The sequence below is a fragment of the Diprion similis genome, chromosome 3 (assembly GCF_021155765.1).
Source record: "Diprion similis isolate iyDipSimi1 chromosome 3, iyDipSimi1.1, whole genome shotgun sequence".
Taxonomy (NCBI): domain Eukaryota; kingdom Metazoa; phylum Arthropoda; class Insecta; order Hymenoptera; family Diprionidae; genus Diprion; species Diprion similis.
This window is the reverse complement of record NC_060107.1, coordinates 16,226,972-16,250,733: the sequence shown is the minus strand read 5'-3', so window position 1 is coordinate 16,250,733 and position 23,762 is coordinate 16,226,972. Positions and strand designations below refer to the sequence as shown.

General features: G+C 35.4%; 4 protein-coding genes across 8 annotated transcripts; 2 read left to right on the top strand and 2 right to left on the bottom strand.

The window, feature by feature from the left end:
- Positions 1-90: 90 nt before the first annotated feature.
- LOC124416831 (tudor and KH domain-containing protein homolog) lies at positions 91-4,616 on the top strand. Of its 2 annotated transcripts, XM_046898187.1 has the most exons (9): positions 91-332; positions 597-699; positions 778-1,183; positions 1,283-1,507; positions 2,047-2,210; positions 2,363-2,583; positions 2,724-2,904; positions 3,223-3,486; positions 3,796-4,616. In XM_046898187.1, exons 2-9 carry the CDS (start codon positions 604-606, stop codon positions 3,883-3,885), a joined length of 1,647 nt encoding a protein of 548 aa, XP_046754143.1. In that variant the 5' UTR covers positions 91-332; positions 597-603; the 3' UTR covers positions 3,886-4,616. The 2 variants fall into 2 exon arrangements, with proteins under 2 accessions (XP_046754143.1, XP_046754144.1); XM_046898188.1 differs by lacking the exon at positions 91-332 and having other exon boundaries at positions 525-699.
- A 2,411-nt stretch (positions 4,617-7,027) lies between these two features.
- Positions 7,028-13,450, bottom strand: LOC124416830 (SET domain-containing protein SmydA-8-like). Its single transcript, XM_046898186.1, has 9 exons — positions 13,219-13,450; positions 12,940-13,121; positions 12,135-12,363; positions 11,699-11,949; positions 11,158-11,325; positions 10,498-10,724; positions 8,818-9,028; positions 8,572-8,717; positions 7,028-7,770 (listed from the first exon to the last, which is right to left on the bottom strand). Exons 1-9 carry the CDS (start codon positions 13,237-13,239, stop codon positions 7,538-7,540), a joined length of 1,668 nt encoding a protein of 555 aa, XP_046754142.1. The 5' UTR covers positions 13,240-13,450; the 3' UTR covers positions 7,028-7,537.
- A 995-nt stretch (positions 13,451-14,445) lies between these two features.
- On the top strand, positions 14,446-18,504 carry LOC124416832 (SET domain-containing protein SmydA-8-like). 3 transcript variants are annotated; one of them, XM_046877750.1, is made up of 8 exons: positions 14,453-14,884; positions 15,129-15,230; positions 15,329-15,521; positions 15,573-15,797; positions 16,174-16,461; positions 16,731-17,018; positions 17,412-17,622; positions 18,082-18,504. In XM_046877750.1, the coding sequence occupies exons 2-8, from the start codon at positions 15,148-15,150 to the stop codon at positions 18,363-18,365; spliced, it is 1,572 nt and encodes a 523-aa protein (XP_046733706.1). In that variant the 5' UTR covers positions 14,453-14,884; positions 15,129-15,147; the 3' UTR covers positions 18,366-18,504. The 3 variants fall into 3 exon arrangements, with proteins under 3 accessions (XP_046733708.1, XP_046733706.1, XP_046733707.1); XM_046877752.1 differs by lacking the exon at positions 15,573-15,797 and having other exon boundaries at positions 14,446-14,884; XM_046877751.1 differs by lacking the exon at positions 15,129-15,230 and having other exon boundaries at positions 14,455-14,884.
- Positions 18,505-19,200: 696 nt separating this feature from the next.
- Positions 19,201-22,019, bottom strand: LOC124404305 (erlin-1-like). 2 transcript variants are annotated; one of them, XM_046878337.1, is made up of 5 exons: positions 21,964-22,019; positions 21,586-21,701; positions 20,543-20,732; positions 20,185-20,443; positions 19,201-20,046 (listed from the first exon to the last, which is right to left on the bottom strand). In XM_046878337.1, the coding sequence occupies exons 2-5, from the start codon at positions 21,691-21,693 to the stop codon at positions 19,575-19,577; spliced, it is 1,029 nt and encodes a 342-aa protein (XP_046734293.1). In that variant the 5' UTR covers positions 21,694-21,701; positions 21,964-22,019; the 3' UTR covers positions 19,201-19,574. The 2 variants fall into 2 exon arrangements, with proteins under 2 accessions (XP_046734293.1, XP_046734292.1); XM_046878336.1 differs by having other exon boundaries at positions 21,867-21,993.
- Positions 22,020-23,762: the final 1,743 nt, after the last annotated feature.

Below are 23,762 nucleotides of genomic sequence, written 5' to 3'. Positions count from 1 at the left end.
ATTCGCACTTTAAATTATCTAATTTCAGAACACGTCCGCTTCCATCTCTATCCTTGTAGTGAATTTTTATCTTTTTTTGGAACACACAGGCAAAGTATGCAAGTGGTTGGTAGTAACAAAATACCCACAAATTTGGGACAAAATAAGGGCATTGGATGTTTTGGTTGGAACACCTGTTCACCCTTCGCAATGCCGATTAAATTTAAAAAGAAAGTTGTGCCCCAATATCTGTGATTTTATGGAATTCGTACTAAAAGCTTCACGTCAAACGGCCGAAAGTCTGTACAAAAAATCACGTTTTCCTCGGAAGTTGAAAAATATCGATATTCGTGGTGAGTTATTAGCATGGTGAAATCTCTGTACTACTCAAATCGTGTATAACATGATACGATGATTATTCAACTTTAAGGTTACACATGTATATAACACCTGTGGTGTTGTGATCATCCATGCTAACATCTATTATGTCATGTTTCGTCTGCAGGTTCCAAATTTGCTCATGCGTCATGGACGCGACTATTCGCGTCGTTGCAACAAACGACATTCGATACTGATGAAATAAAAATTGTAAAAAAAAACTTGCATTAATATTTCAGATCAAAAATGAAACTTCTAGATCGACAGCTTGTGCTCACTTTTGCAATTGGATTGTCGCTCACAGGTGCCAGCGCAGCTTTGCTGTACATGTATTACAAGAAGGTGCGTTTTTGTCTAGGCATTTCTACCATCGTTATGAAATGAAAGTAAAGATAATGAAGTAATTATATTGATTTTCAGGATGATGATCCGAATGACGCTCGAACTACACGTTTGGCAACATCCAGACAAAATGAGGTGGAGTTAAAGGTGCCGCGACAACACGTGCCAATTATAATCGGCCGTGCTGGAGCAATGATTAAGGACATTCAAGACAAGACGGAAACTAGAATAAACTTCTCCAGCGAGGATAAGGAACTGCCGGATAGAATTTGCAAGATACGCGGTAAACCGGAATGCGTTCACTTGGCCCAGGTCATGATAGAAAATATCATTGCCAATCAACCTATCATTGAAGTTTATGAAACATATGTACCTCAGCGAGCTTGTGGGCGAATCATTGGGCGAGGTGGCGATACGATTAATCACATACAAGCAGCATCTGGAGCAAAAGTTATGATTGAGTCTTCCAGTTACAAGAATCCAGGTACGAAATGTTGGCACTGCGATTGTTCTGTGGAATGATTCTTAAAAATTATCCTCAATCTTTGTATTTTCTGAGTAGTAGAATTCCTTGTTTCATTAGATTCCAATCAGAGAATTATCATAAAGGGAACTGCCGAACACATTGCTGCAGCTTTGGCATTGATTGAGGAAAAAGTTCGCGAGGAGAACGAAATTCGAGAAAAGTTGGATGTCAGTTCGTCTTTAAGGACACCTCGTGGCAAAATTTCAACACGGAAGACTCCCGTTCAAGCATCCAACAATCACGTAAATTCTACAGACTCCGACCAGATACCAAAAACACAAGGTAGTTCTTTATTACGATATTCCATTCTATTCTTAACTCCAAATATGTGCAAAAGAACTACATGTATCCTATTTTTTAAAATTCCGTATTGAGTATATAGTTTTGTTGGACTTGGACTTGGAAAAAATTGAATTATTCTGATTATATATGAGGAATCTTAAAAAATTGTGAGAAGTTCCTGTAAAAAACTCATGTACAACAAACATGTATTGAAAATCTGAATAACTTCATGTTTTCGTGTACAGCTGAAAAAATCTGCATATCTGTAAAAGAATATTCTTACTGGAACTATAATTGTGATAAATTTTCATAAATTTTCATGAAATATCACTATTTTTCTACAAATCTGCCTGAATTAGTTTTTCGCATACAAATTGAACCATTTGTACAAAGTTTTGAGAAATTGATAGAATTTGTTCAAACTATCGGAAATTAACTTTCTCAGTAAATTCTTAGCAATCCCTGAGAGTTTCTAAAAATAATTTTTGCTGAGGCAAGTTCATAAATTATTGGGAAAACTCTTAATACATGCATTTCAGACCCAGAAGTACTGATGGAGGTGTACGTTAGCGCTGTAGAGAACCCAAGCCAATTCTGGGTTCAAGTTGTAGGTCCTGGCGCAGTAGCACTGGATGAATTAGTAGCAGAAATGACAGAGTACTACCGCAATGAAGAAAATTTGGAGTTACACATGCTCAAGGATGTGAGTTTTTTTATTTTCAATTTTCGAATCACATTCAATCACGGTTGAATATATTCGCAACTGTAACAGCAACTGAAATATAAACAACATTCTATCAGTCGATTCTAGAATAAATCTGTATCTTAATCTAAATCTCATGCTTGCGGACACAGGTAAGCATCGGGCAAATGGTGGCTGCAAAGTTTCCTTTTGATGAGCGGTGGTACCGTGCTGAAGTTGTCGCCAAACTCGAAGACAATCGTTACGAGGTGTATTTCGTGGATTACGGCGACCATGAAGCATTAACCATTAAAGAGATGATGGAACTTCGAACAGATTTTTTAAGCTTACGTCTACAGGCAATTGAATGCTCTCTAGCAAATGTAAAACCTCGGTAAGACTTGCTCATCATCTATGGAGTTATCCATAATGGAACCGTTTCAGTGGAAATTCGAGAGCGTTAACGTTTCTTTTTCATACCTTGGTATTTTGTGTTTATAATCGACAATGAAATTAGTTTCTATGTTCTTACAGAGATAACGAATGGAGTTCAGAAGCTTGTGACAGATTTGCCGAGCTCAGCTGGGTGGCCCAGTGGAAAGCACTGACAGCCAAAGTTCGAGGATACAAAGAACGTGTTCTAGCCGGTGGAAGCTCTCGCCGAGAAGGCTCACCCATTCCTTGTGTTGATCTTTACAATAAAACTGATAACCAGGTAAGCTATTGGAGGCAATGGTAACGTGGATATTTGATACAATCGAATATACAAATAAAACAGATAAGGTGTTCCATTCTAATCTTGTAAATAAATTTATTCTTTATTGGTGAGAAATCAGCGATTCCAATGCCACAGAAATTGGAATGATCAGGTTCTCGTGGAAGGTTCTTAACTTTTATATTTCATGAAATGAATTTCTGGTACTTTGTGGAAGAAATATTCATTTTTCTAAGGATAAAGTAAATAAAATTTCTCAGACACAACCATTTCACCAAATAAACTCATATACTTAAACAGCAAATTTTTTTTTTGAAGGATATCAACATTGGAAGAGAATTGGTAAACGAAGCTGTAGCTGAGGAAGAAGGGCCTTGGTCGTCAGCCAGTTCTACCCTTTCCTTGACCCGTCGTGACATTCACGAATCAACAACGACGCGAAGAGTTAGTTCTTCCGAAACACCATCACCTCCGCCCCCAACAACGCGGCTCTCAGAAAATGGTGCTCACTCTCCGCAGACTTTACATCTTCCTGGAAGTTCGAATAAAACAATTGTTGAGATTGATTTGACTACACCAAAGGTTTGTTATTATTACCCTGTTACTTAAATTTTTCCGAAGATATCCGCTTGGTTTTTGGGTTTCCTTCTCACAATTCGACCCTGAAAAAAATGGAAGACTTTTCTATTTCCTCACTCTAGTTTCTGCAGCTCGATGGTGGATACATCACACAAAGTCCCTGAAATTCTATTAAATCTTTTGCAAACCTTCGTTATCCTTTGTAATTGTACAGTCTTGAAATGTGGTGTACAACTTTGGTACACATATTGATGGACGATTAACCCTAGGTTTCAAGTTGAATTTACTAGCCATTGTCTACATAATCCACAGAAGCAGAACAGTTCTGTAGAAACAATCGATTTGGTGACCCCGTTGAAGACAACAGACGAAACAAATGGTTGGAAAAATGAGAAATGGTAGTGATATCCTCAAGAAAATTACTGCGAGGACCATTCCCGTCGAGGCTGTGACTTCACAATCAAGCCGATGGCATTTGAACGAAATCAACGAATATACGACCTGCTGGCTACTACAGCAATCTCGAAGATACTGACGATCTGCTATTGGGCTGGTTTAGTTTCTTAATTAATTAATCTTTTTATGTAACCACCAGCCCCGAAAATCATGATTCACACTGAAATCATTTGAATCCTTAGATCTTCATCTGACTCTTCTGATCGATAAATGTAAAACGATCGAAAGTTGTCATTATCATTTAATTATCATTTGCTGATTTACTAGTAATCAAAACTGTACTTTTATTTTAATCATTTATTTCTGGTTGGAGTGTCTATTCTCGTAGGCCAAGTCTTTAGTGAAGTCAAACTAGCTGATTTCAAACTTAGCTTAAATAGTATTCAATATAACCTTTAGCTGTGCTCTTGAGTATAAGCTTCACACTCTGATTAATCTACCAGATTTGAAAACAGTCTCATTGCTTGGGATAGCTAGTTTCTATTGATATAACTTCTCACTCATGTTGAGTCAAACCGTTGATTCCATTTTCTGTGTAGAATCACATGTTTGTTAATTAATGCGAAAATTTCCGCACTTCGTACTTGACCACGTAGTGCAAATATACTGCTATGTGGCGATTGACTGTGAATATTTTATCACTCGCTGAAGTAGAAAATATTTACTCTGGCGGTTGATAATGAATCGGCTGGACCGTCTGAATCAAAAGTTGAGAAAAAAGAAAAAAAAACCGTTTGCAAAATCCCCACCAGTGTTATTTGTGACAATGATGACAATTTGAAAAAAATAAACACGAATAAAACCACATACCTGTAACGTAAATGAAATGAATCTGAGTGAATTCCAATAACAGAAGCTACCATATCAACAGTATGAAAGAATGTTTTATAGTTTTATCGTTCAAAATGATTAAGCTCATGCATTTTTGATACGATTCTGATGTGTTCGGATTCGTTTTGTTCGCTAATCAGATCCCTATCAGGATCCCTAATCAGGACCTATTGATTCTGTTTTGCTATCATTGGCAAATATAAAATTATTGGAGATTTTGTTTTTACTCTTTTTCTAACCATTGATTAAGACAGTTTGGTTAATTTGTTCTTAATATCTTAGCAGAATCTCAAAATAATCTGGGACATAAATTTACCAATTATATTTTCACAAACCGAAAGTGTGCCTTAATAATTGGCCATGAGCCGTATTATTCGATTGCATAATGGAAAGCTTACATAGCCATAGGTATGTTATAAAGTGAACATAAGTAAAATATTATAGCGATAAAGTCCGATTTAGTGCAAATATATTATATATATTTTTTATAAAAAATCTGTATTTTCCATTTTTCTTTATACCATATTATATATGTGTACAGTATGTTGCTTTGGTTATTACTATTACAATAATTATTATGGTTGTTATTATTGTTATGACGATTCTTTCTGATCGATAGAAACATGCTTATGTAGTATAAGTTCAGTAATACTATCGCAGTTCATATCTGATCATCAGTTTTTGGGTGATGTGAAATTGCATAGCATGTTAAAATAAAAATTCACTGTGATTAACAAGATGATTACCTTGTATTTCAACAAATATCTAATATTTGTTATCAATACAGTCAAAATTGACACTGTACAAGGAAACACTGTGTGTTTTGTGTTTCAAGATAATTGCACTGCTATATAAATTCACTGAAATCCTCAATTTTCCAAAATGTGCAAATATATTGGAATCTCCAATAGTGTACAGTAAGGCACCAGTAACTTTGCCATATGAACTCTGTATTCTGATATTTTCAAATATCATAGCTCAAGAATAAGTAAAAAATATCTTTAAAATTCTGCTATTCGTTTTCCCGTGTTCTTTCAGGGTTGCCGGATTTATATGAAAATCAGGAAACTGTAGGAAATACAGAACTACGGTGATATTACAGAGATTTGGGACTACTTTGAATTGTCTTCTCTGGAAAAATTAAGTCTGTTTAGGATTCGAATAAATTTCCCAAAATTTCTCAGAATTGATCAAAAAAGTTCAAAAGAGCTGAATTAGGATTCGTTTTTGTGATTTTTTAAGCTGAAGAAATTTTCGTCCTAGAATCTATTTATGTCAAAAATTGGCCAAATTTCAACCAAAAAAATCCAAAGCGGTTAGCCTGGCCTTTTTGAAATATTCAGAACTCTGAAACTTTTCACCTCAGAATCGTTTCGCAGGATTCTTTTTCCACTAATTGGACCCTTAGGAATGCAAAAAAGGAATGTGAAAAAACGTACGATAAATATCAGGGAAATTACAAAGGAAATCATTCGTTTTTCAGCTGAAACTCTTGATCGATTGCTTGAAGCGCAATCTATCCTTTCCGCAAAATTACGTCGACATAGCGCATCAAAAAATTAATCCAACAATTTTTCGAAATTTTTCAAATTTTGACCAAAAGAATCCAAAGAAGTTAGCCTCACTTGTTTGAGCAAACAATCTACAGATATTAGACAGGGTATAACTATACGGAGGTATTGAAGAAGTAGTTACGAGGGTACAGAATGAACATTATAGTAGATTACATTGCATTTATTAGTAACCAGGATGCAAACATATTTATACACATTTTATACCTACTGGTAACAGAATCGACATAAACACAATATTTAAAGTAAACAGAACATCGAATATTTTCATCTTCTATTAATAAACTAGGAACATACATGCAATTCCATGCCGATGAAACACAGTGACAACAACGATTCAAAAAAATAAAGTGTTTATTCATCCAATGTTAGCGTGTCGATAATTTCGAAACATGGTCATCAGAATTCATAATTGTTGCAAAATTTAACCTCACTTTACTGCGATTAGCAGGAATTTTGACAGCAGAATAAACACACGCTCGCATTTATCGCATACAAAGTCGATCAGAATCATTGGCAAACTAAGCGCAATTGATTTATCTCGTAGATACACATACCTATGTATGTGGATATAGCGTATGCAACATCTAACTACTTTGTTTTTGAAACGCTCGTAATTTTACGAAAAACTAGTATTTTTGCATTTTTCTGCTGCAAATATACTGGCAAAAGGAATCAGAAATTTGAAATATATATGTAATTTTATTTTGTAAATATAACAAACTGATTAACTATGTTTATTGTAAAACTGAATACATTATTACATGACTACATCTCCTCTCAGTGGTTACGTGTCAATCACATATTTCTAGCAAGATTTCTACCAAAAGTTCTTCAAATCAGTCTTTCGCGCGTTGCTTACACAGCATCCTGCATTAGCCTTTCGGGCAGAGCTTTTTTCAATTCGAATCAATCTTTTTCAGTAAGATGATCGCAGATTACGTTTGTATTTCTAACTTGACTGCTCTGAAGCTGCTCCCTCAAATAAGCAAATATGACTTACTCCTCTACCATTTCTTTAGTTAATAGTAATTAGTTTATCAAATTTTTGAATTCACAAGTATAGTTATTTTCATTATCCCTTCAGCAAAGTTATCTAAAATGCAATAATTGTCAGAAGCAATTATTAATTTTCGGATGTGGAGATTGTCCGTTCCAATTTTTTTCGCTTATTAGCGACGATAGGCTTCGCATGATTACATATTTTTTATAGAGGTTTCCAATTCCTCCAAAGACTGAATTGCCCCTTCGCCTATCTGCCTTTCGACAGTGTTTGGATACTCCAACATTAGAATGCGTGCTGCTTCCTTCAGAATTTCGGCTGCCTCCATCATCTTACTCTTCAGACTTGCCTCATCTATCGTCCCAGTATGAAACAAATTCTTAGCCAGAAACAGCAGCGGTGCATGTAGTTCGTACAAAGTCATTCCTGAATGCATAATATCGATAATTATTGCATCGTTAGATCATCCTGTACGAAAAAAACGATTTCTTATTTAAGGCTGATTTTCATGGGCGGCAAATTGCAGTAATACCATAACGCCGCAACAGCAAAAGTCGCTCATGGAAACGTAGCATAGTGACGCACGACAAAATGCTGCGCGTCAAAACCTATAAAATTGAGTCAGCGGATCCCAATTATAATTTGCTTCAAAAATTTAAAAATTTAGGATTGTTAATTGGAAGTGAATCGAGTAAAAGATAGCAGTTGTTTGAGGAAAGAAAATAATTCAATTTATTCTAGAATTATTCTGTATGTGTTAGATATTGCCCATCTGCACGTGTGAAGCGCGCCATTATTTAACAATATAGTTTGTATTTTAATCACACGCTTACGTCAACGTCGTTTTACTGAACTATTCGAAAATCGGGCAATACCCGCACGCTGCACCGGCTCTGAAAATCGAACTTTCCAAGTAGGTTTTGGAAAAAAAATAATAGCGATTTAGCATTTCAGGGTATCAAAAAATCCACATATTCCACTAACAAACCGTTTCTTATTTACCCCTTATTCAAATTTTATTCAATGGAGGCAGAAAAAATCTCTGACACGATCAGTGCTTCTTAATCTTGTTTTACGTTTTATCTCGAGCTTGATCGTGATCAAATCAACTTGTTATGTCAATGAATAATAATATATCTTCTGGAATCATGAATCTAATTCACAAGTTTTCGTATCCTGCTTTCCAGCAAAGTGTACATACTACAAAATTACGCTGCTTATACTGACCTCTAAATCGAGAGTAACCTGGTTCTATGACATCCAATACCCGTAGAAGAGATCTGCATATATCTACCTTGTGTTCCAAAACAACATCTGGTAGATCGTCAAATTCATATCCTTCGCATCGTCCGTAAAGTTGGTTCAAAGAATACCTGTAAATAGTTGGAACGTCCAGCTTGCATCATGCTATGTCTAACGGTATAGCAGGCAAACACTTTACCGATGTTCTTTTACTACTATGAGGATATTTACCTTAAAATCATGTTAAACGCGTGTTGCGGATGCAGAACAGAGCGATACTTTCTGAAGAGTGACTCTCTTGCTTCGATCGCAGAACCGCCGTCACTACCAGTTGTCTGTTCAACTTCGTCCACTTCCGCCTGAATAATACTCAACACTCGCCGAATCGCTTGTCCTCCCGTCGTGAACGGACAATGCGTGCATTTCCATGCACTTTCGGGATCTGTACAAAGTACCCTAGCATTAGTCAATGGATAGGCTGACACTCATATTTGTTTTTTTTTTTCCGAAATTTATCGTGAGGGTATCGGTAATAGGGCCTCGAAAGCACTTGAATTAATTTATATTACATTTCCTTGGAGAATTACCTGCGAGCCATGACTGTTGAAAGTCGTTCTAGCATGAAATTATTATGTTTTTCCACTTTTATTGTTACGCGAAGTTTTATAATTTTTAGATTTCTTAAAACAGTTTAAAAAGTCGATAAACTTCTCGTTTGAAAATATAAAAAACAGAAACTTCACTTTTCAAGGAAATTTTCAAGATTTTTTGCTGACCAAAAAAATTTAAGACCTAATTTTGATAATTCACATACAAAATAACACTTTTCAAGTATTGGTCGAATAAAGAATGTTGTAAGTGACTATCAATCGAGAAGGAGATCATTTACCATCGTGAAACTCATGCCAAAGTAATCAGAATAAATGTAGCGTTTTTAGTATTTTTTCGGAATCTTCGATAACATATTTTTCCACAAGTTTCAACAATCATTGCTTGCAGAGCATTTTTCAAAAAAATGCTTTAAAAAAGTGTATTTAGGTAATCTTGAGGTCTTGCCACATCAACTAAAATTTCGTCAAAAACAAAAGATGTGAGGCTCGAGTTAACAAAGCTGATTATAGCTGACAGTGTTGGATGAATTTTACAATAATTATTAAAGCACGCAAAACACCGTGCATAAACTGTGGGACTTTAATTTCACTTCCTCTGTTTAATTCCCTTTTATAATTAAATATGCCAGTTGGTGCAGAATATCGAATCTGGTACAAAAAAAATGCTCAGAAGTTTTGCATGTGTTTTTTTTTTCAGAAACTTTCAAAGAGTATTCCATTTTTCTGATAATTCTGGGATAAATTTTGAATTATTACTGTAAGAGTTCGAATTATTCTAACAATGCCAGAGAGATTTCCAGAAATTCTAGACAGGTTCTGGTAAGTAGGTACTCATTTTCTATTGTACATTTTCTACGGTGTCCAGATCTGAACAAATCAAAATTCTGGTGTTTTTGCATATTTTTTTTTACTGTACCGCGTAATGAAAAACTGCAGGGATGGGGATTTCTGAGAGATATCAAAGATTTTTAGGAATCAGTTGTGATTAATTTTTCGAAAATGCTATTAAAAAATATGGGTATTTCACTAGAAAAATATTTTCAATACTTCTAGAATTACGACATCTTTTTAGAAATGTTAAAGAAATATCAACGTTTATCGATGTATAATGATAAGAAATTGAGATAAGCTCAGATAATTCCTAAGAGTTATTAGAATTTGTCTGATATTTATTAAATCAACTGGAAACTATAATTCATTTTCTGAGTAAATTCGTAATAGCTGCTGAAAGTTTCTGAAAATAATTTTTGCCAGCATGTAAATACGAAGTTTTCTGAATTGAGGGATCCTGTAAACTCACCCAGTGGATCGAGGGACAAAATCACTCCATTATCACATTTGTTGCATTTCAACGACGACATGTGAGTACCGAGCTCCGTCGGATCAGAACACCTTCTGCAGGCACAGTCAAAGTACTTGCTCTCGCGGAGTTGCTCACGGCGCAAAATTGTCGGTAATAAGCTATGCGTGTAGCTGCCATACAATTCACTTCCTCGTTGTACCTTCGTCATTGCTCTAACGCAAATTCTACGGGCAGAAAGAGAATTGTTGAAAATTGACAGGTTTTTAAATGAGGAATCGCTAATTATAATTTTCTATAGCTTTCAAAATATGGCCGCAACTGTGCAATATGGCGGGGCACTTGGTGATCAGCTGGTTGCAGTTCCACCCTCGGTTTTACGTAATGTTGACACATACAGAGGGTAATACACTTTTAATGTATTACATTGAATTAATAACGAGTGAGACGTCGGTTAAAAGATTAATTTCATAATTAAATACAACATGATTAGTCTCATATAGACTTTTGTGCCGCCAGATGTTATCTTCTAATGTTTTAGGTCGCAAAACGGCAGAAAAATGTGCGTCAGGTACCAATAACTCCAAATTTTGCATTCTATTACTACTTCCTTAATTACAATATTCATTAATGTAATTAATATTCATTATCGATAATTACCTGTAATTATCAGGCGAAATGCTGTGACTGGTATTAGAAACACAAGAGTGATTCATCATGGCCGTGATCGGGTACAACGCCTTGGCACTGTAGCCTGACGGGCATCTGACCTCGTGACTGTTAATCTCGAGGATACCACAAGCGGTGTGAATTTCGTCCTCTGAAAATCTGTAATCAATTTTCCATAAGTATTAAAAACCTCATCTCCATGGGCATCTGTAGATCCCGAAAGCAGTCATCATTTTTAAATTCCAGTAACCCAAATCGAATTGAGAACGGCAAAAACGGAATTAACACGGGTTAAAACAATTTAAAACAAATTCAAAAGAATTGCCCCGCAAATCTTTTCAATTTGCTTCAATTCAAGTTAATTCCGTTTTTGGACACATGCAATTCTATTCAATTCATTTTGGTTTATTGGGATAAGCAACTGTGCTCAATACATTGTTCTCTCTATGTTCAACTTTTTAAAGGGTCATATACCTATTATTGTTCACCACTGATACATACATTTTATAAATTACAAAAGTGTGTATTTTACCTGTCAAGTTTACAGCGAGAACGAAGGTATTCGACTACGTTAACCTGAGATCTTTTCCAGTCGAGTTGCTGTGACCTTTTCAAATTGTGTGCTTCCATATCTTTCACCTCGGTCCTCCATCTTATCGGGTCTTTCTCAGAAGCAATAAGCAGCCTCAATGGAGTCACGCAGTCTAGCTGAGGGGATGCATTAATGGTGTCATTATCAATTGCTGCGGTGATATTAAATTTCTCCCCCGAGGCTGCGAAAACCTGCGAAAATGTCTCCGTTTACAGAATCGGAAAAATCGAAAATGGAGATTTCAAAGGCAATGGCATGTAGGGCAAATATTTAAGAAAAAACAGAATCACTTGCTCAACAAAAGGAAGAAAAAGGTTTTTTCTACAGAAAAAAAATATCGATAAATAATTGAATGAAAAAATCAAGTGATGCTCACTTGACACTCGTAATCTTTGTGACAAGCCAGAAGTTCGCAATTCGTCCCGCAGACTGGCCATCCACATTTTGAGCAAAGTGGTCGCTCCGTTGATTCGAGACCCGTAGGTGGCCAGGGCGAATAACATCCAAGGCAAAGCGGGTAGCTAAACGCCTTCGGGCCAACGACAAAAGGTGTTTCAGACCACAACTCTTCGCCAGGTTCCAAATCACGATTAGCCACAACGTACCTGCAATATCAGATTATATTTCCGCCTCTCGAGTGCATTTCATTATCCTGTTCAGACTTTCATAAATAGGCTCATCTGTTATCAAAACAATTATTCCACTTTAAGTTTCAAAGATATTATCAAACCTTTGCCGATTTGAATATATGTGCAAAATTCACCAAGTTATAATATGAATTATACGCAATTAAGATGTATACATATATGTTGTGTATAATAGTGATGCAGTCTAATAGCAACAGTACTAGGATTCTGAATGTGGGCGTAGTTTGAGCAACAGTGTATCGCACGTTCCGGAATCAGATGATTGTTTTGAGTGAAATTTCACATTAATAAGGGACATAAAAAGTCTTACGGGGTTTCGGATTTTGGTCTGGTGATATTGAGTGAATTAGGCGTAAAATATGCTCGAGAAAACCGCTTTTATAAATACAACAACCGTGATTGTTACTGTAGAGTATTCACTACCACAAGTTGGCGTTTTCTATATTTAATGATTCTGATAAGATCAATTGCGCATTACAAGCGTAAGTAGAGACAATGACTTTGACCTGAACTTCGATAAACAGTCGTACTTACCTTCCAAATTCGTCGTTCTTTAGAATTTTATATAGCTTATCGCATAGTTTTTTGTGATTCTCATAATCACCGGCTCTATGATCTTCAGAACAGTACCATACTTTGAAACAACCGGAACATTTAAACTTGGAGTTTGCTGCCCCACAACTTGCACATGGTCCTCCAGAGCCTCCGGCTGCTACCTGTAGTTGATCACATGGGGGACGATGTTATGTATCCATTAAAATATTTGCCATGTAACAACCATGCGTGAAAACGTCTACAAAGAAAAGAACTTACGAGTTCAGGTGGCGAAGACATTATTTGGCGCCAAAAAATTTCGAAGCGAAAAATTTGTAAGGAACAGTAAACGAAGTGTCAACTGTAAGTTGCGCTACTTGTTGCGACTCTTGCCGTGGAAAACTCGGTACTGTTCGAACGAAGCACACTCCACGCTCTTTTGAATCTACATCTTAAATATATTCGCGCTATCCCTGCCAAAGAACAGTGCAGCTAAATCTCGTTACATCTCGAGATGTCGGTCTCTAGAAGCATCTGTAGTAGTTCAGAAGCGACTGATGAACTGTCGCGGGTTAATTTTAGACTACATAGACATCATCAGTCTGTACAGTAACAATAAGAAGCTTGCAGAATCAATAGTGAACACACATTTATGTGTATCGTATTATTTATAGTAACCCGTGTGTAATCCGTATGACAAATAAATTATTTGTTTAGACCAACATTGATAAATATATATATATATTTGTTAAATTAGTTTTTATTTTATATTTTATACATTTTTTATCTATACAGATAGAAACTTTCTTATTTTACGCCAATTAGATTTTCTCATACGTAAACTTGGCCAATCGGAAAAAATTCTATCCCTTATATAGGCTAATTTGATTATCACTATTAGGTTTAAAATTAACTTTGAGCTTTATTGGATTTTGATTTCTTAAAATGTTCCTGAAAAATAAGTCAATTTAACTTCGCAGATATTTGCGCATTGTAACGACATTATATAGACGATTCCGTGCAGTAAACATCTTATATAAACCGTGCTTTGCTCAAGAACACCCGGAATCTGTGACGACATGTGACAAGAAGCGCGAACAGGTTAAAGATTGTGTTAAGAGATTGCCGCAACAGTTATGAGATGGTGCTGACAGAAATAGGGAACAAGTTATTCCCGTTTTTCTTTTCTCCTTTCTTCGACCTCGCGGTTAATACTATTGCTGTGGAAAAAATAGAACCATTCGAGACCTCGGAAAAAGTTTTATCATAAGAGGTCTAATTTTAGCAAACGACCAGTAATGTAATGTATTTTATGGTTGAATAAAGTTTTGAACTCTAATCTTTGAATATATATGTATGTTGTTGTGTCGAATGAAAAAAAAAAATTAGAAATAAGAAAAAGAATCTAGCCTGTTTAGAATGCATAGCTAATAGCTATACATATGTACATGCAAAAGCACAGAGTATGATTTGCCTAAAATAAACTCCCCATCGGATTATTTCGGCACAAAATCCAGACACCTTATAGACTAAGTAAGTTCAACTCGAGCCCCGCACCGCGAAGTCGATCTCGAGAACTCTAGGCTTATTGTTAGGCCGAAGCTTAGCTTGGCGCTATAATAGCTTACAATCCAGTCAGTTTGATTCGAGAACTAAAATACGATTGTCGATTTGAGCATTTTTCGCATATGACAGTTGAGTTTTTACACAATTATTACTGCATGTGTTGAAATGGTGTGTAATTGTGCGATTGTACAGTTGGTGGATACGAGAAGCTGAAAGTAAGCTTCATTTGTAATATCAACTCATTCTGAGCATTCGTAAATTTCATCTTGAAACGCTTCATTGATTGCGCACAAAATTTGAAAAGGACTACACTTAAACTATTTAAAATCGGATTGGATAGTTTCGCATTCCCTCGAGAGATCCGGTTTTGGCATCATTGGTGTGTACAGTAATTATCCCATACATTTGAAAATATTATTTTGCATCTTGGTTATTTATATATTGGCTCTTGAATATCAGGGTAATGGTGAACTTTACAAGGAAATTACTTTTGTCGCCATATACTCAGAATAGTAAGAGCAAGTAAGCAATTGTGTGACTAGCAAATTCGGTAAACAATGCGAATCATAAAGATTGAAATTAAGATATACAGTTACAGTATCTTATTTGAATGTAATTCCGAGCTGCAGCATAAAAAATAGGATGGTGAACGATGGAAAATCGCCGGATGCGCCTGCGCGAGTTTCTGTGAAATATCGAATTGCAAAATCTGAGAAACTCGGAAGGTACCATAACTTTTCATACTATACACGATATTTTGTAAAAATGATCCTGGAGCGTTAAAATGTTTGGCGAAATCAGGAATTGGATGATTGAATTCCAGGTATATGATAGCCGAGAAAGATTTGCTTGCTGGAGAAGTAATTCATCGCGAAAGTCCAGTGAGCGTTGGTCCAACCGCTTTCTTCGAAGGTTCACTTTGTTTTAATTGTCACAAACCAATCGGGCAAACAGAGTCCAAACCTTACAATTGTACGAAGTGTAAGGCTGCTCCACTCTGCCAACCTGCTTGCGAGGTAAGCCTACATTGATTACTGAAATTCCGTGACTTTGTTAAATTGTTGTAGCTCGTTCCAGGGTATCACAAAAACGCCGAATGTTCACTTTTTCGCTCAAATCAATTGTCTTCATCCGAAATCTCGATTCATTCGACGGTACTGCTACCACTACGTCTCTGGCTTCTCAGGGAAACTGAGCCAGAATTATGGAAACATATTGACCTAATGGAAAATCACTTGAAAGAAAGAAGGGGAACCCATATTTGGAGTATTAGAGAAAAGACTGTTGTTCAAGTAAGTGATAATATTGGACTATTAAATTCAGAAGACACCACCTTGTCGCAGTGATAATACTACACTAACTGTCCTGACCATCGTATTCAATTGTAATAGTTATTAATTTTGGTATATTCTGAGCTACATTGACTCAATGTCAAAAAATGAAAGTTCAACAGTTCGCAAGCCGAGTTCTGTATTTTTGTATTCATGAAATTTACCCAACCTGATCAACTGATTATCATTTTCAAGGCCATCATGTCGGCCGAATTCACATTTAAATAACACGATCGTATGTATGATTAATAAGATTATCCTTGTCGTTTCAACGTTTCCTTTTGAAGCACGAAAGAATCTCAAGACTAAGTACGGTTTTGAATCCGTTTTACGATAGGTTTTGCAAAACCTTCGATTGGTGCCGGATGATAGTGAAACTTCAGAGTTGATGCAACGAATCTGCGGGATTTTGGACGTAAACACTTTTGAATTGAGGTCCTCAGGCGTCTCAGAATTAGAAAGCCACCTTTTGAGAGGGCTCTACACGAACGCTGCACTCATGGCTCATAACTGTCTAGGCAACACGCATCTCACAGTGGACGAACGCGATGAGCTAGCAATTTACGCTAGCGTTGACATCAAGAAAGGGGCAACTATTTATTTCAATTACACAGGTTCTTTACTGGTAAGTTTTCAAATTCGGTAGACGTCATCTCGAGACAATGAATACATAACGCACCGACTGGATCCTGTTCAATTGAAAAAGCGATCTTTTGTCGCATATTTGACACTTTTACAAAATGTCACCTTATACGAGGGTCCAACAGCTAGCGCGAGGTTTTCTGTGGAGTGATATTCACTGAATTTATCAAAACCGATGAGTTGATCACATATATTGCCCTTACAACCCCTAAATTAAGGATAAAAAGTTTTACTCGTAACTTGTACTTTCAGGGCAGCGCAAAGCGACGTGAGAATCTTCGAGAAGGGAAATACTTCGAATGTGAATGTACATTATGTAGGGATCCTTTTGAGTTAAAGTCCAACTTGAGTTCAATAATTTGTCCTCGATGTCGTCAGGGATACGTTGGGATTCAAAATCCTTTAACATCGAATCCGTATGGTCTTAAAACAAAATGGCAATGCGAACGATGCAAATCACTCCTTAGCGGCAAAATGATCAAGACCACGTTGGATTTAACACGCTTTCTCATTGAGAACACTGAAAACTTCGATACAAAGGTACTTGGCGAGCTATCGTTTCTGTAGAAGTTCCAAAAAGTGTATTGCTCTTTGGAAATTTAGTACTCCGATATCATTATGAATCGAACTATTTTATGCGAAATCGACTGGCCACTGACCCTCACCATTTGCAATTCGTGTTTTATCTTTTTTAAATGACTATTGTATAAACATATAATCAATCATGCTGTCGACTTGTACTTCCGACTTCATCAATTAAAATTAATTTCTCAATTTGCTCAATTTTACTTATAAGACGTTGAACACGTAGCTGTTATACAGATTTAGAATGAGTGAACTGTGATAAATGAGTTCATTCAGTATCGTTGAATACACAAGTATAGATAACGATTGATTCAACGAAAAGTACAATTCATCATATTACGGTTACAGGCACTTGAATCTTTGCTAAAGAAATTATTACTCACTGTTCACACCAATCATTACTTAGCCTTGGATTTGAAGGAAAAATTACTGGTCAACTACAGAAAAGAGATGTCATCTATTAACCCGAAAAAAAAGATTTTGGAGCGCATACTGGACCTTCACAAAGAAGGTCTGGCCGTTCTCGATATCGTCGAACCAGGAATTTCACGTCAAAAAGGTCAATTTCATTCCCAATGATGTACGGTATTCACTTACTCAATGAAGCCTTATTCATAATAATATTGCAGAAATTTACCGGCGTAATCTTTTTTGTAATCAACCTGCTACGATCCAAAGTATGGACGTCAAAATGTCAAATCATCTCATCTAGCGGCAGAAAACATACTAATTAAATTTACTTCAACGTATTTCATTACAAGACCTGTATTTCCACGAGTATTTTAATTATTATTGGCTTGATATATAAAAAAAAAGGTGCAACTGCTTGTACAAAGTCTTCTGGCCCTTTATGTTCGTCCAAATTAGCTGAAACCAAGACTAGAACGATCGTAAACCATTTTGAAAAGCAGTCACTTAAAGATTCCTTGAAGTTACTTAAGTTTTTATTTCCGGCAGGTTAATGCAGATTTATGTTTTTTATTGTAATCTATTTAATTATGTCGATATTTTATTGCAGGAATACGACTGTACGAAATGTATTTGGCAACGGCATTGATAGCGAAAAAAAATTACGCCGCACGTGAAATATCACCGTTAGAATTGGCTTCCAAATTAAAGGAAGCTCAAGATCTGCTGCAAAAGGCATTGTCAAATCTACTTTTGGAACCAACTGGAACCCCGGAGGGCCAATTAGCAAAGCTTGCCTTGCAGCAAATGAAACTTTTACGGGAAAATATAACCGATGCCAAGGCTCTAGCTACACCAGGTCAAAAGCCGAAGACTCGCACAAGGAAACAATGATGTTTGTGTATAGTAGAGATTAATTCCAAGAGAGCAATCACTTTTGTTCAACCATAACCTGGAGTATTGATGGAAGCGAGACATACATTGCTGATTGTGCTTTGATCTAAATGTAATACGAATATACTAAAATATACAAACAATTTGCACTTCTAAAATTATATATAAGCATCGAAAAAATCGGCGCCAGCAGTCTAACTTTCATTTCATGATATTGCATAGTTTTTGTAATTAGAACGTTTAACACTGTAAAAAATTTCTGTATGAAACTTCCTATACTGTATCGAAAGTTTTATTCTATACGCAACAGTGAATTCACCATACATTTACTGTTTATTCAATTTACAAATACAATAAATTTACTACAGAATTCAGATAATTTGAATTACTTTTTGTGTTTTTCCAATAAATTTACGTGAAATCAAGAAATTTCATTAGTAATTTACATCACTGCACCGAATTTGTAAATTTGTAACCTGATTTCGTAAATTCACAATCATTTTTAACAGTAAAAACAAATAATCTCTGGCGTTTTTTAGTCTAATTCTAATGTTTTTGTAAAAACGTTCCGGAAAAATATTCAAGAAATCTTACGTTACAGTGTATTTATAACGCACAAATGTAATTGTTGATGAATGTCTGTTATACCGTAAAACGTATTTTCATTCATCTGGATGAAACTATAACATTTTTCTCAGCCAATCTTTGAAGATTTCTATGGTGAACAAAATGAACAAAAAAATAAGCCCAGTACATTAGAATAGGATAATAAAAAACATCAGATTTCATTCGTTCTGGTCATTTTAATTACAGAACCTTTTCTCAAATTGTTGACACCTTAGCTTGAAATGTTCGAATTTGTGCAGATTTATTACTATTACCTGCATAGTTTAAACTTAGTTTCACACGTGTTCTTTGATACTCTTTTCCTAACCTTTGACTCGGACGGCGTGGCCCCATTCAATATGAAAATGGTGAAATAATGAATAATATTCTTGAACACTGTTCATAAGATGAGCGTCACCATCCATGCAATATAGACAATACTCAAAACGTACACATTTTTTTTATACCACATCACTTTTTATCGAGGTAAGTTACTGTGATTTATTTGTATTCGAAAAATCAGTAATTAGTATATTATATATATATAGGTATGTACAAGCGCACTTGCGAATAATCACTCATTCTTCCTAACTTTAAATAAAATTATTTTGTCTGTTCGAAATCACCATATGAACTCGATTTTCCAATGGTCGCGTCTTTTTTCGAGGTATTTGCATCAGAGCCCAAAGTGGGATCACTGGAACAGCCTCCAAGTGTAAACATTTTTGGAATGTCAGCTCCGTAATACACTTTGGCATTTTGAGCTAGAGATTCGTATTTCTTGAGCTCCAGAAACTCTTTGGATAAGAGTAACTTATTTGCCTCGGCTTGCCGTTCCATTTGATAAAAATCAGCATCTGACCGACTCTTCTGTCGAGCTAAATGCATCTCATCTTCAATAGACGCCATTCGCTGCAGTGATTCTTTCTCCATGATCTTTTGATCGTACTGAATTTTTGCCACTTGAGCTTCTTTTTCTGCTTCGATTATCGCCTTTTTGCGATCTGTCTCTGCATCTTTTTCCACCACTTTTTGATGCTGTATCGATATAAGTAACTTCGTCTTCTCTGCTTCCCTGTGAAGCATATTATTTACAATGTTACCATAAATGTTTGATTATTTGAAATTTAAAATTTTCTCACTTTTTTCATGATGACTGTAAAAATATTAGTTGATTTAGGTTTCGAATAATTCTTCAACCCTTGATACTCACATTAACTCGTAATTTTTCCTAATAGTCTCTGGTATTTTTGGCTTTGTAACGCGAACTGCTTGGATGCTGAGCCCTGGAGCCAATTCATTGAGATCAGTCTGTAGAGCAGACTTTAAATTTTCGTCGATTTGATCAAATAAATCTATGTAAACTTCGTGAAGACTATGCATAGAACAGAATTGATTTAATTCATGATGAACTTTGTTGAATATTAAAGTCCTGTCGTAATCTGCGGTAAAGTTTTTCACCATGTTGTAAACTGAAAAAAATAAGCACATTTTTTAACATACCTCTCCATCTTAGGTACCTGCGGAGACAAAATATGTGGACAATATCTTAGTATCATTCATTTCTTTACCACTGTTTGCATCCAGAATGTTCACAACTTCTATTCGATCAAAATAAATCATAACACCGCCGCTTGTTCCGCAGGGAACATTTTTGACCTCGTCTGTTTGTAAAGTTACCTGGACCGAACGATAGGAAGTTAAAAGCGGGACCATCATATGAAATCCTGGACTACTGACGTGTGAAAGCAACGCGCCACCCTAAAATTGACAACCCTGTTATCAAAATTGTACAGTAATGTGTTTGAATTACTAATAAAATTATTTCTAGGCATTTGTTACATTAACATCAAAATTAAGGATGAATACGCTTCATCACCTGAACCAACAGTTAAGGAAAAGAGAAAAAACAGTTTAAAAAATCTTTGGGACTGTTATTAATACCAGTGACAGTAAAAACTAGTGAAACAATATGTCTTCTGTGTAATGAAAACGATTGGGAACAAATTCGAATAACACTAGTTAAGTTACTAACAATTTAAGATTAGGTTTCACAAATAGAACGTTCAAAATGATGAAAGCCTGGTCTTACCTTCATCTGTTTTCAACGTTTTTTGACTTATTCAATTCATCATAGAAATCTCTAGAGATCACTCGAGAAAAATTTTACAACTACAGAGAGGATACAAATAGATATTCATAAATACGGTAGAACAGATGTTTGTCAACAATGATATTTGAGCATTGTAATCATATTTTGATGTACTATTACTTGAATTTTTTCCAGATAATTGAATTTCATGGTTCTACTAAGCAAACCACTAGAACGAAGGATATTAGAACGGGGTAAAAAAAAACACCAAAGTTGAAGAATTTTGAACAGTCCAATTCGTGCACTTCTTTTTAAATTGTTGATATTTTAACTTGTGTTATCCGAAATTATTTCTATTGCATAATAGGCATGTTGATGTATTCGAATTCACTTTCATTGCAGCTAATAACATTGCTGCAAATTATTTCGACAGATTTTTCTCCTTCCTTAACTTTGAATTTCGGTTGTTCGGTTCATTCGCCATTAACAATCTTATTACAGAGTACAATAATAAAGACTTACCCGAAAATATACACCAACATGACCCTCTTCAATTCGATGAAGTGAAAAATTAAACACTACAGCCAAGCAGACTAGTATACATATTCCGATAATATTTTGATCGGACATTTCCTTACCTATAAACGAAAGAGTCGTTTATAATACGACGGAATAATGAATTATTTAATGAAATTAAGATTCAATAACATTGAATGTATCGATGTGTTTGCGTACACTGGCAACCTTAAAGCAAATGAAAATAGGTTATGTGACAAAGTGAACATAATCTCGAACATTCTCACCTTATATTGATTATTTCGGATTGAATAATTTTCACTAATTACATTTACAAGGATGGAAATCGGGTTTAAGGTGATTTTTATGGAATATCCAGCTAACGCTACATTCACCCTTTCGTGTTTACAAATGTCCTATCCATGGCTACTATGATGAGTGCCACGCGTGGTGTGAATATACACGGTGTGCCTAGGAGTGCAGTTTCTTTCTCCAAAAAAAAGTTGCTCTCTCGCTGGATAGGAGTTAAGGAAGATGTGTACCAACAGCGCAAAAATACCCTAGATCTGTGGTAATTAATTTTTGTGACGTTGTATCTGTGTGGGGAAAAAATGAGCGGAACTTTAAATAACTCACACCACACACACAGTGACAACACATGATGGTATTAGCGAGCAGGGTTGCGTTCGCCAGAAAAATAATTCCCTAATGATGTGGGAATTTCTTTAGACAGTTGGCACACATCTTACTTAAAGGCTTTAACCTCGAAGCAAGGGGCGTGTCGTAGGAGTCTAGGCACACTATGTATATACTCACACACTCACACCACGTTGCCATGGTACAAGAATGGAAGGTAATATCACGCAATATCGCGGGCATGGCTTGGTTCTAGACAGGACGTCACATAAATACACAGAACCACTGACCCTAAGAAAAATATGGAATTCTTTTCGTGAAATCAGTGCGATTTTTACCTCTATTGAATGATAATAGAGAGAAAGGAAAAAAATTGGAGTTTTTCACATTTTTATTAGGAAAACAAGTTTGAAAAGGGTTTTGAGTTGTTCCCGGAAATTCATTCGATTTTTATCTGGTATCAGACTCCGACACAAATAATCAGAGTTTTGAAAACTCTGATTATTTCAGAATGTCATGAGTTTTTGAAAAATTCCCCAGATATTATCAGAATAATTCAAATTTGTCCAGAACTAATACGGAATACATCGCAGAACTGTTCGGCAACATTGCATATTTCTGAGAAAATTCAAAAAAAAATTTTGTAAGAATTATCTGACAATTTTTTTTCTACCAGGGGGAGTGAAAAGAAATCGCCTACGCCTATGTTTCACTCTTAATAAACTACAAATCTATGAATATATAACATGTATTTGTATTTTCAATTACTTACTTTACACTTATCTTTACAATAGTATAGATTTATAAGTCCTACTTATTATTATGTTTATATTAGTTTATATATATATATGTATATTATATATACCTATATATATATGTATATATTGAGAGTTATCCTGATTTCACTTGGCCAGTGTTGTAATTATCATTACCTATGATCATTGAAATTGTGTCTGGAACCATATGATATTCAATATCTCACTTATAGTGTGGTAAAAATGCAAATTCGACATAAGTGTACGCCGTAATGGGACTAGGCTAGAATTCTGTAGGACGAACACAGAGTTCGGATGTGCAATTCTTAAATTTATTCAAGAAGTATTAGCAATTAGGGCAAATAATTGCACCAGAATCTTGAATAGTGGCCAGGTAATTGATCGAATATGATTCTCTCCAAGATTTTGCTATTTCAAATAAGTTTTTATCATGAACTTCGGATTTAGCTGCTGCAACATTGTAGCGTGTGTATCGAAGTTAAATTTTTTACATTTTAGATGCAGAAAAATATTAAGTAACACAGTACTTCCATAGTTTAAAAATAAATTAATGAAATATCATTTGTACATGAACACATCTTCCATAAGTCTACTCGTTTTCTGCCTTACAATTAGTGTAATGCTGCTTTTTAAAAATATATAACTCATATTTTTTGCAGTAATTATTTCTGGCATCTTTGCAAATATAGCACATTTTTACTCATCTCACAGCAGAGTGACACTTCATCGATTCACAAGTACATAACCGGAACTCACATGAGTAAGAATAAA

Bases quoted from the DNA above. Each gene is read 5' to 3' on its own strand.
- LOC124416831 (XM_046898187.1), top strand. From the start codon at position 604: ATGAAACTTCTAGATCGACAGCTTGTGCTCACTTTTGCAATTGGATTG. The intron at 1,184-1,282 runs GTACGAAATGTT...TTGTTTCATTAG, and splicing joins TTCCAGTTACAAGAATCCAG to ATTCCAATCAGAGAATTATC. The intron at 2,905-3,222 runs GTAAGCTATTGG...TTTTTTTTGAAG, and splicing joins ACAATAAAACTGATAACCAG to GATATCAACATTGGAAGAGA.
- LOC124416830 (XM_046898186.1), bottom strand. From the start codon at position 13,239: ATGTCTTCGCCACCTGAACTC. The intron at 8,718-8,817 runs GTAAATATCCTC...AACTATTTACAG, and splicing joins GCGTTTAACATGATTTTAAG to GTATTCTTTGAACCAACTTT. The intron at 7,771-8,571 runs GTCAGTATAAGC...TTATGCATTCAG, and splicing joins AGGTTACTCTCGATTTAGAG to GAATGACTTTGTACGAACTA.
- LOC124416832 (XM_046877750.1), top strand. From the start codon at position 15,148: ATGGTGAACGATGGAAAATCGCCGGATGCGCCTGCGCGAGTTTCTGTG. The intron at 15,798-16,173 runs GTAAGTGATAAT...GTTTTACGATAG, and splicing joins GAGAAAAGACTGTTGTTCAA to GTTTTGCAAAACCTTCGATT. The intron at 16,462-16,730 runs GTAAGTTTTCAA...TTGTACTTTCAG, and splicing joins ATTACACAGGTTCTTTACTG to GGCAGCGCAAAGCGACGTGA.
- LOC124404305 (XM_046878337.1), bottom strand. From the start codon at position 21,693: ATGTCCGATCAAAATATTATCGGAATATGTATACTAGTCTGCTTGGCT. The intron at 20,733-21,585 runs GTAAGTCTTTAT...TGTCAATTTTAG, and splicing joins ATGTTGGTGTATATTTTCGG to GGTGGCGCGTTGCTTTCACA. The intron at 20,047-20,184 runs GTGAGTATCAAG...TATGCTTCACAG, and splicing joins AGGAAAAATTACGAGTTAAT to GGAAGCAGAGAAGACGAAGT.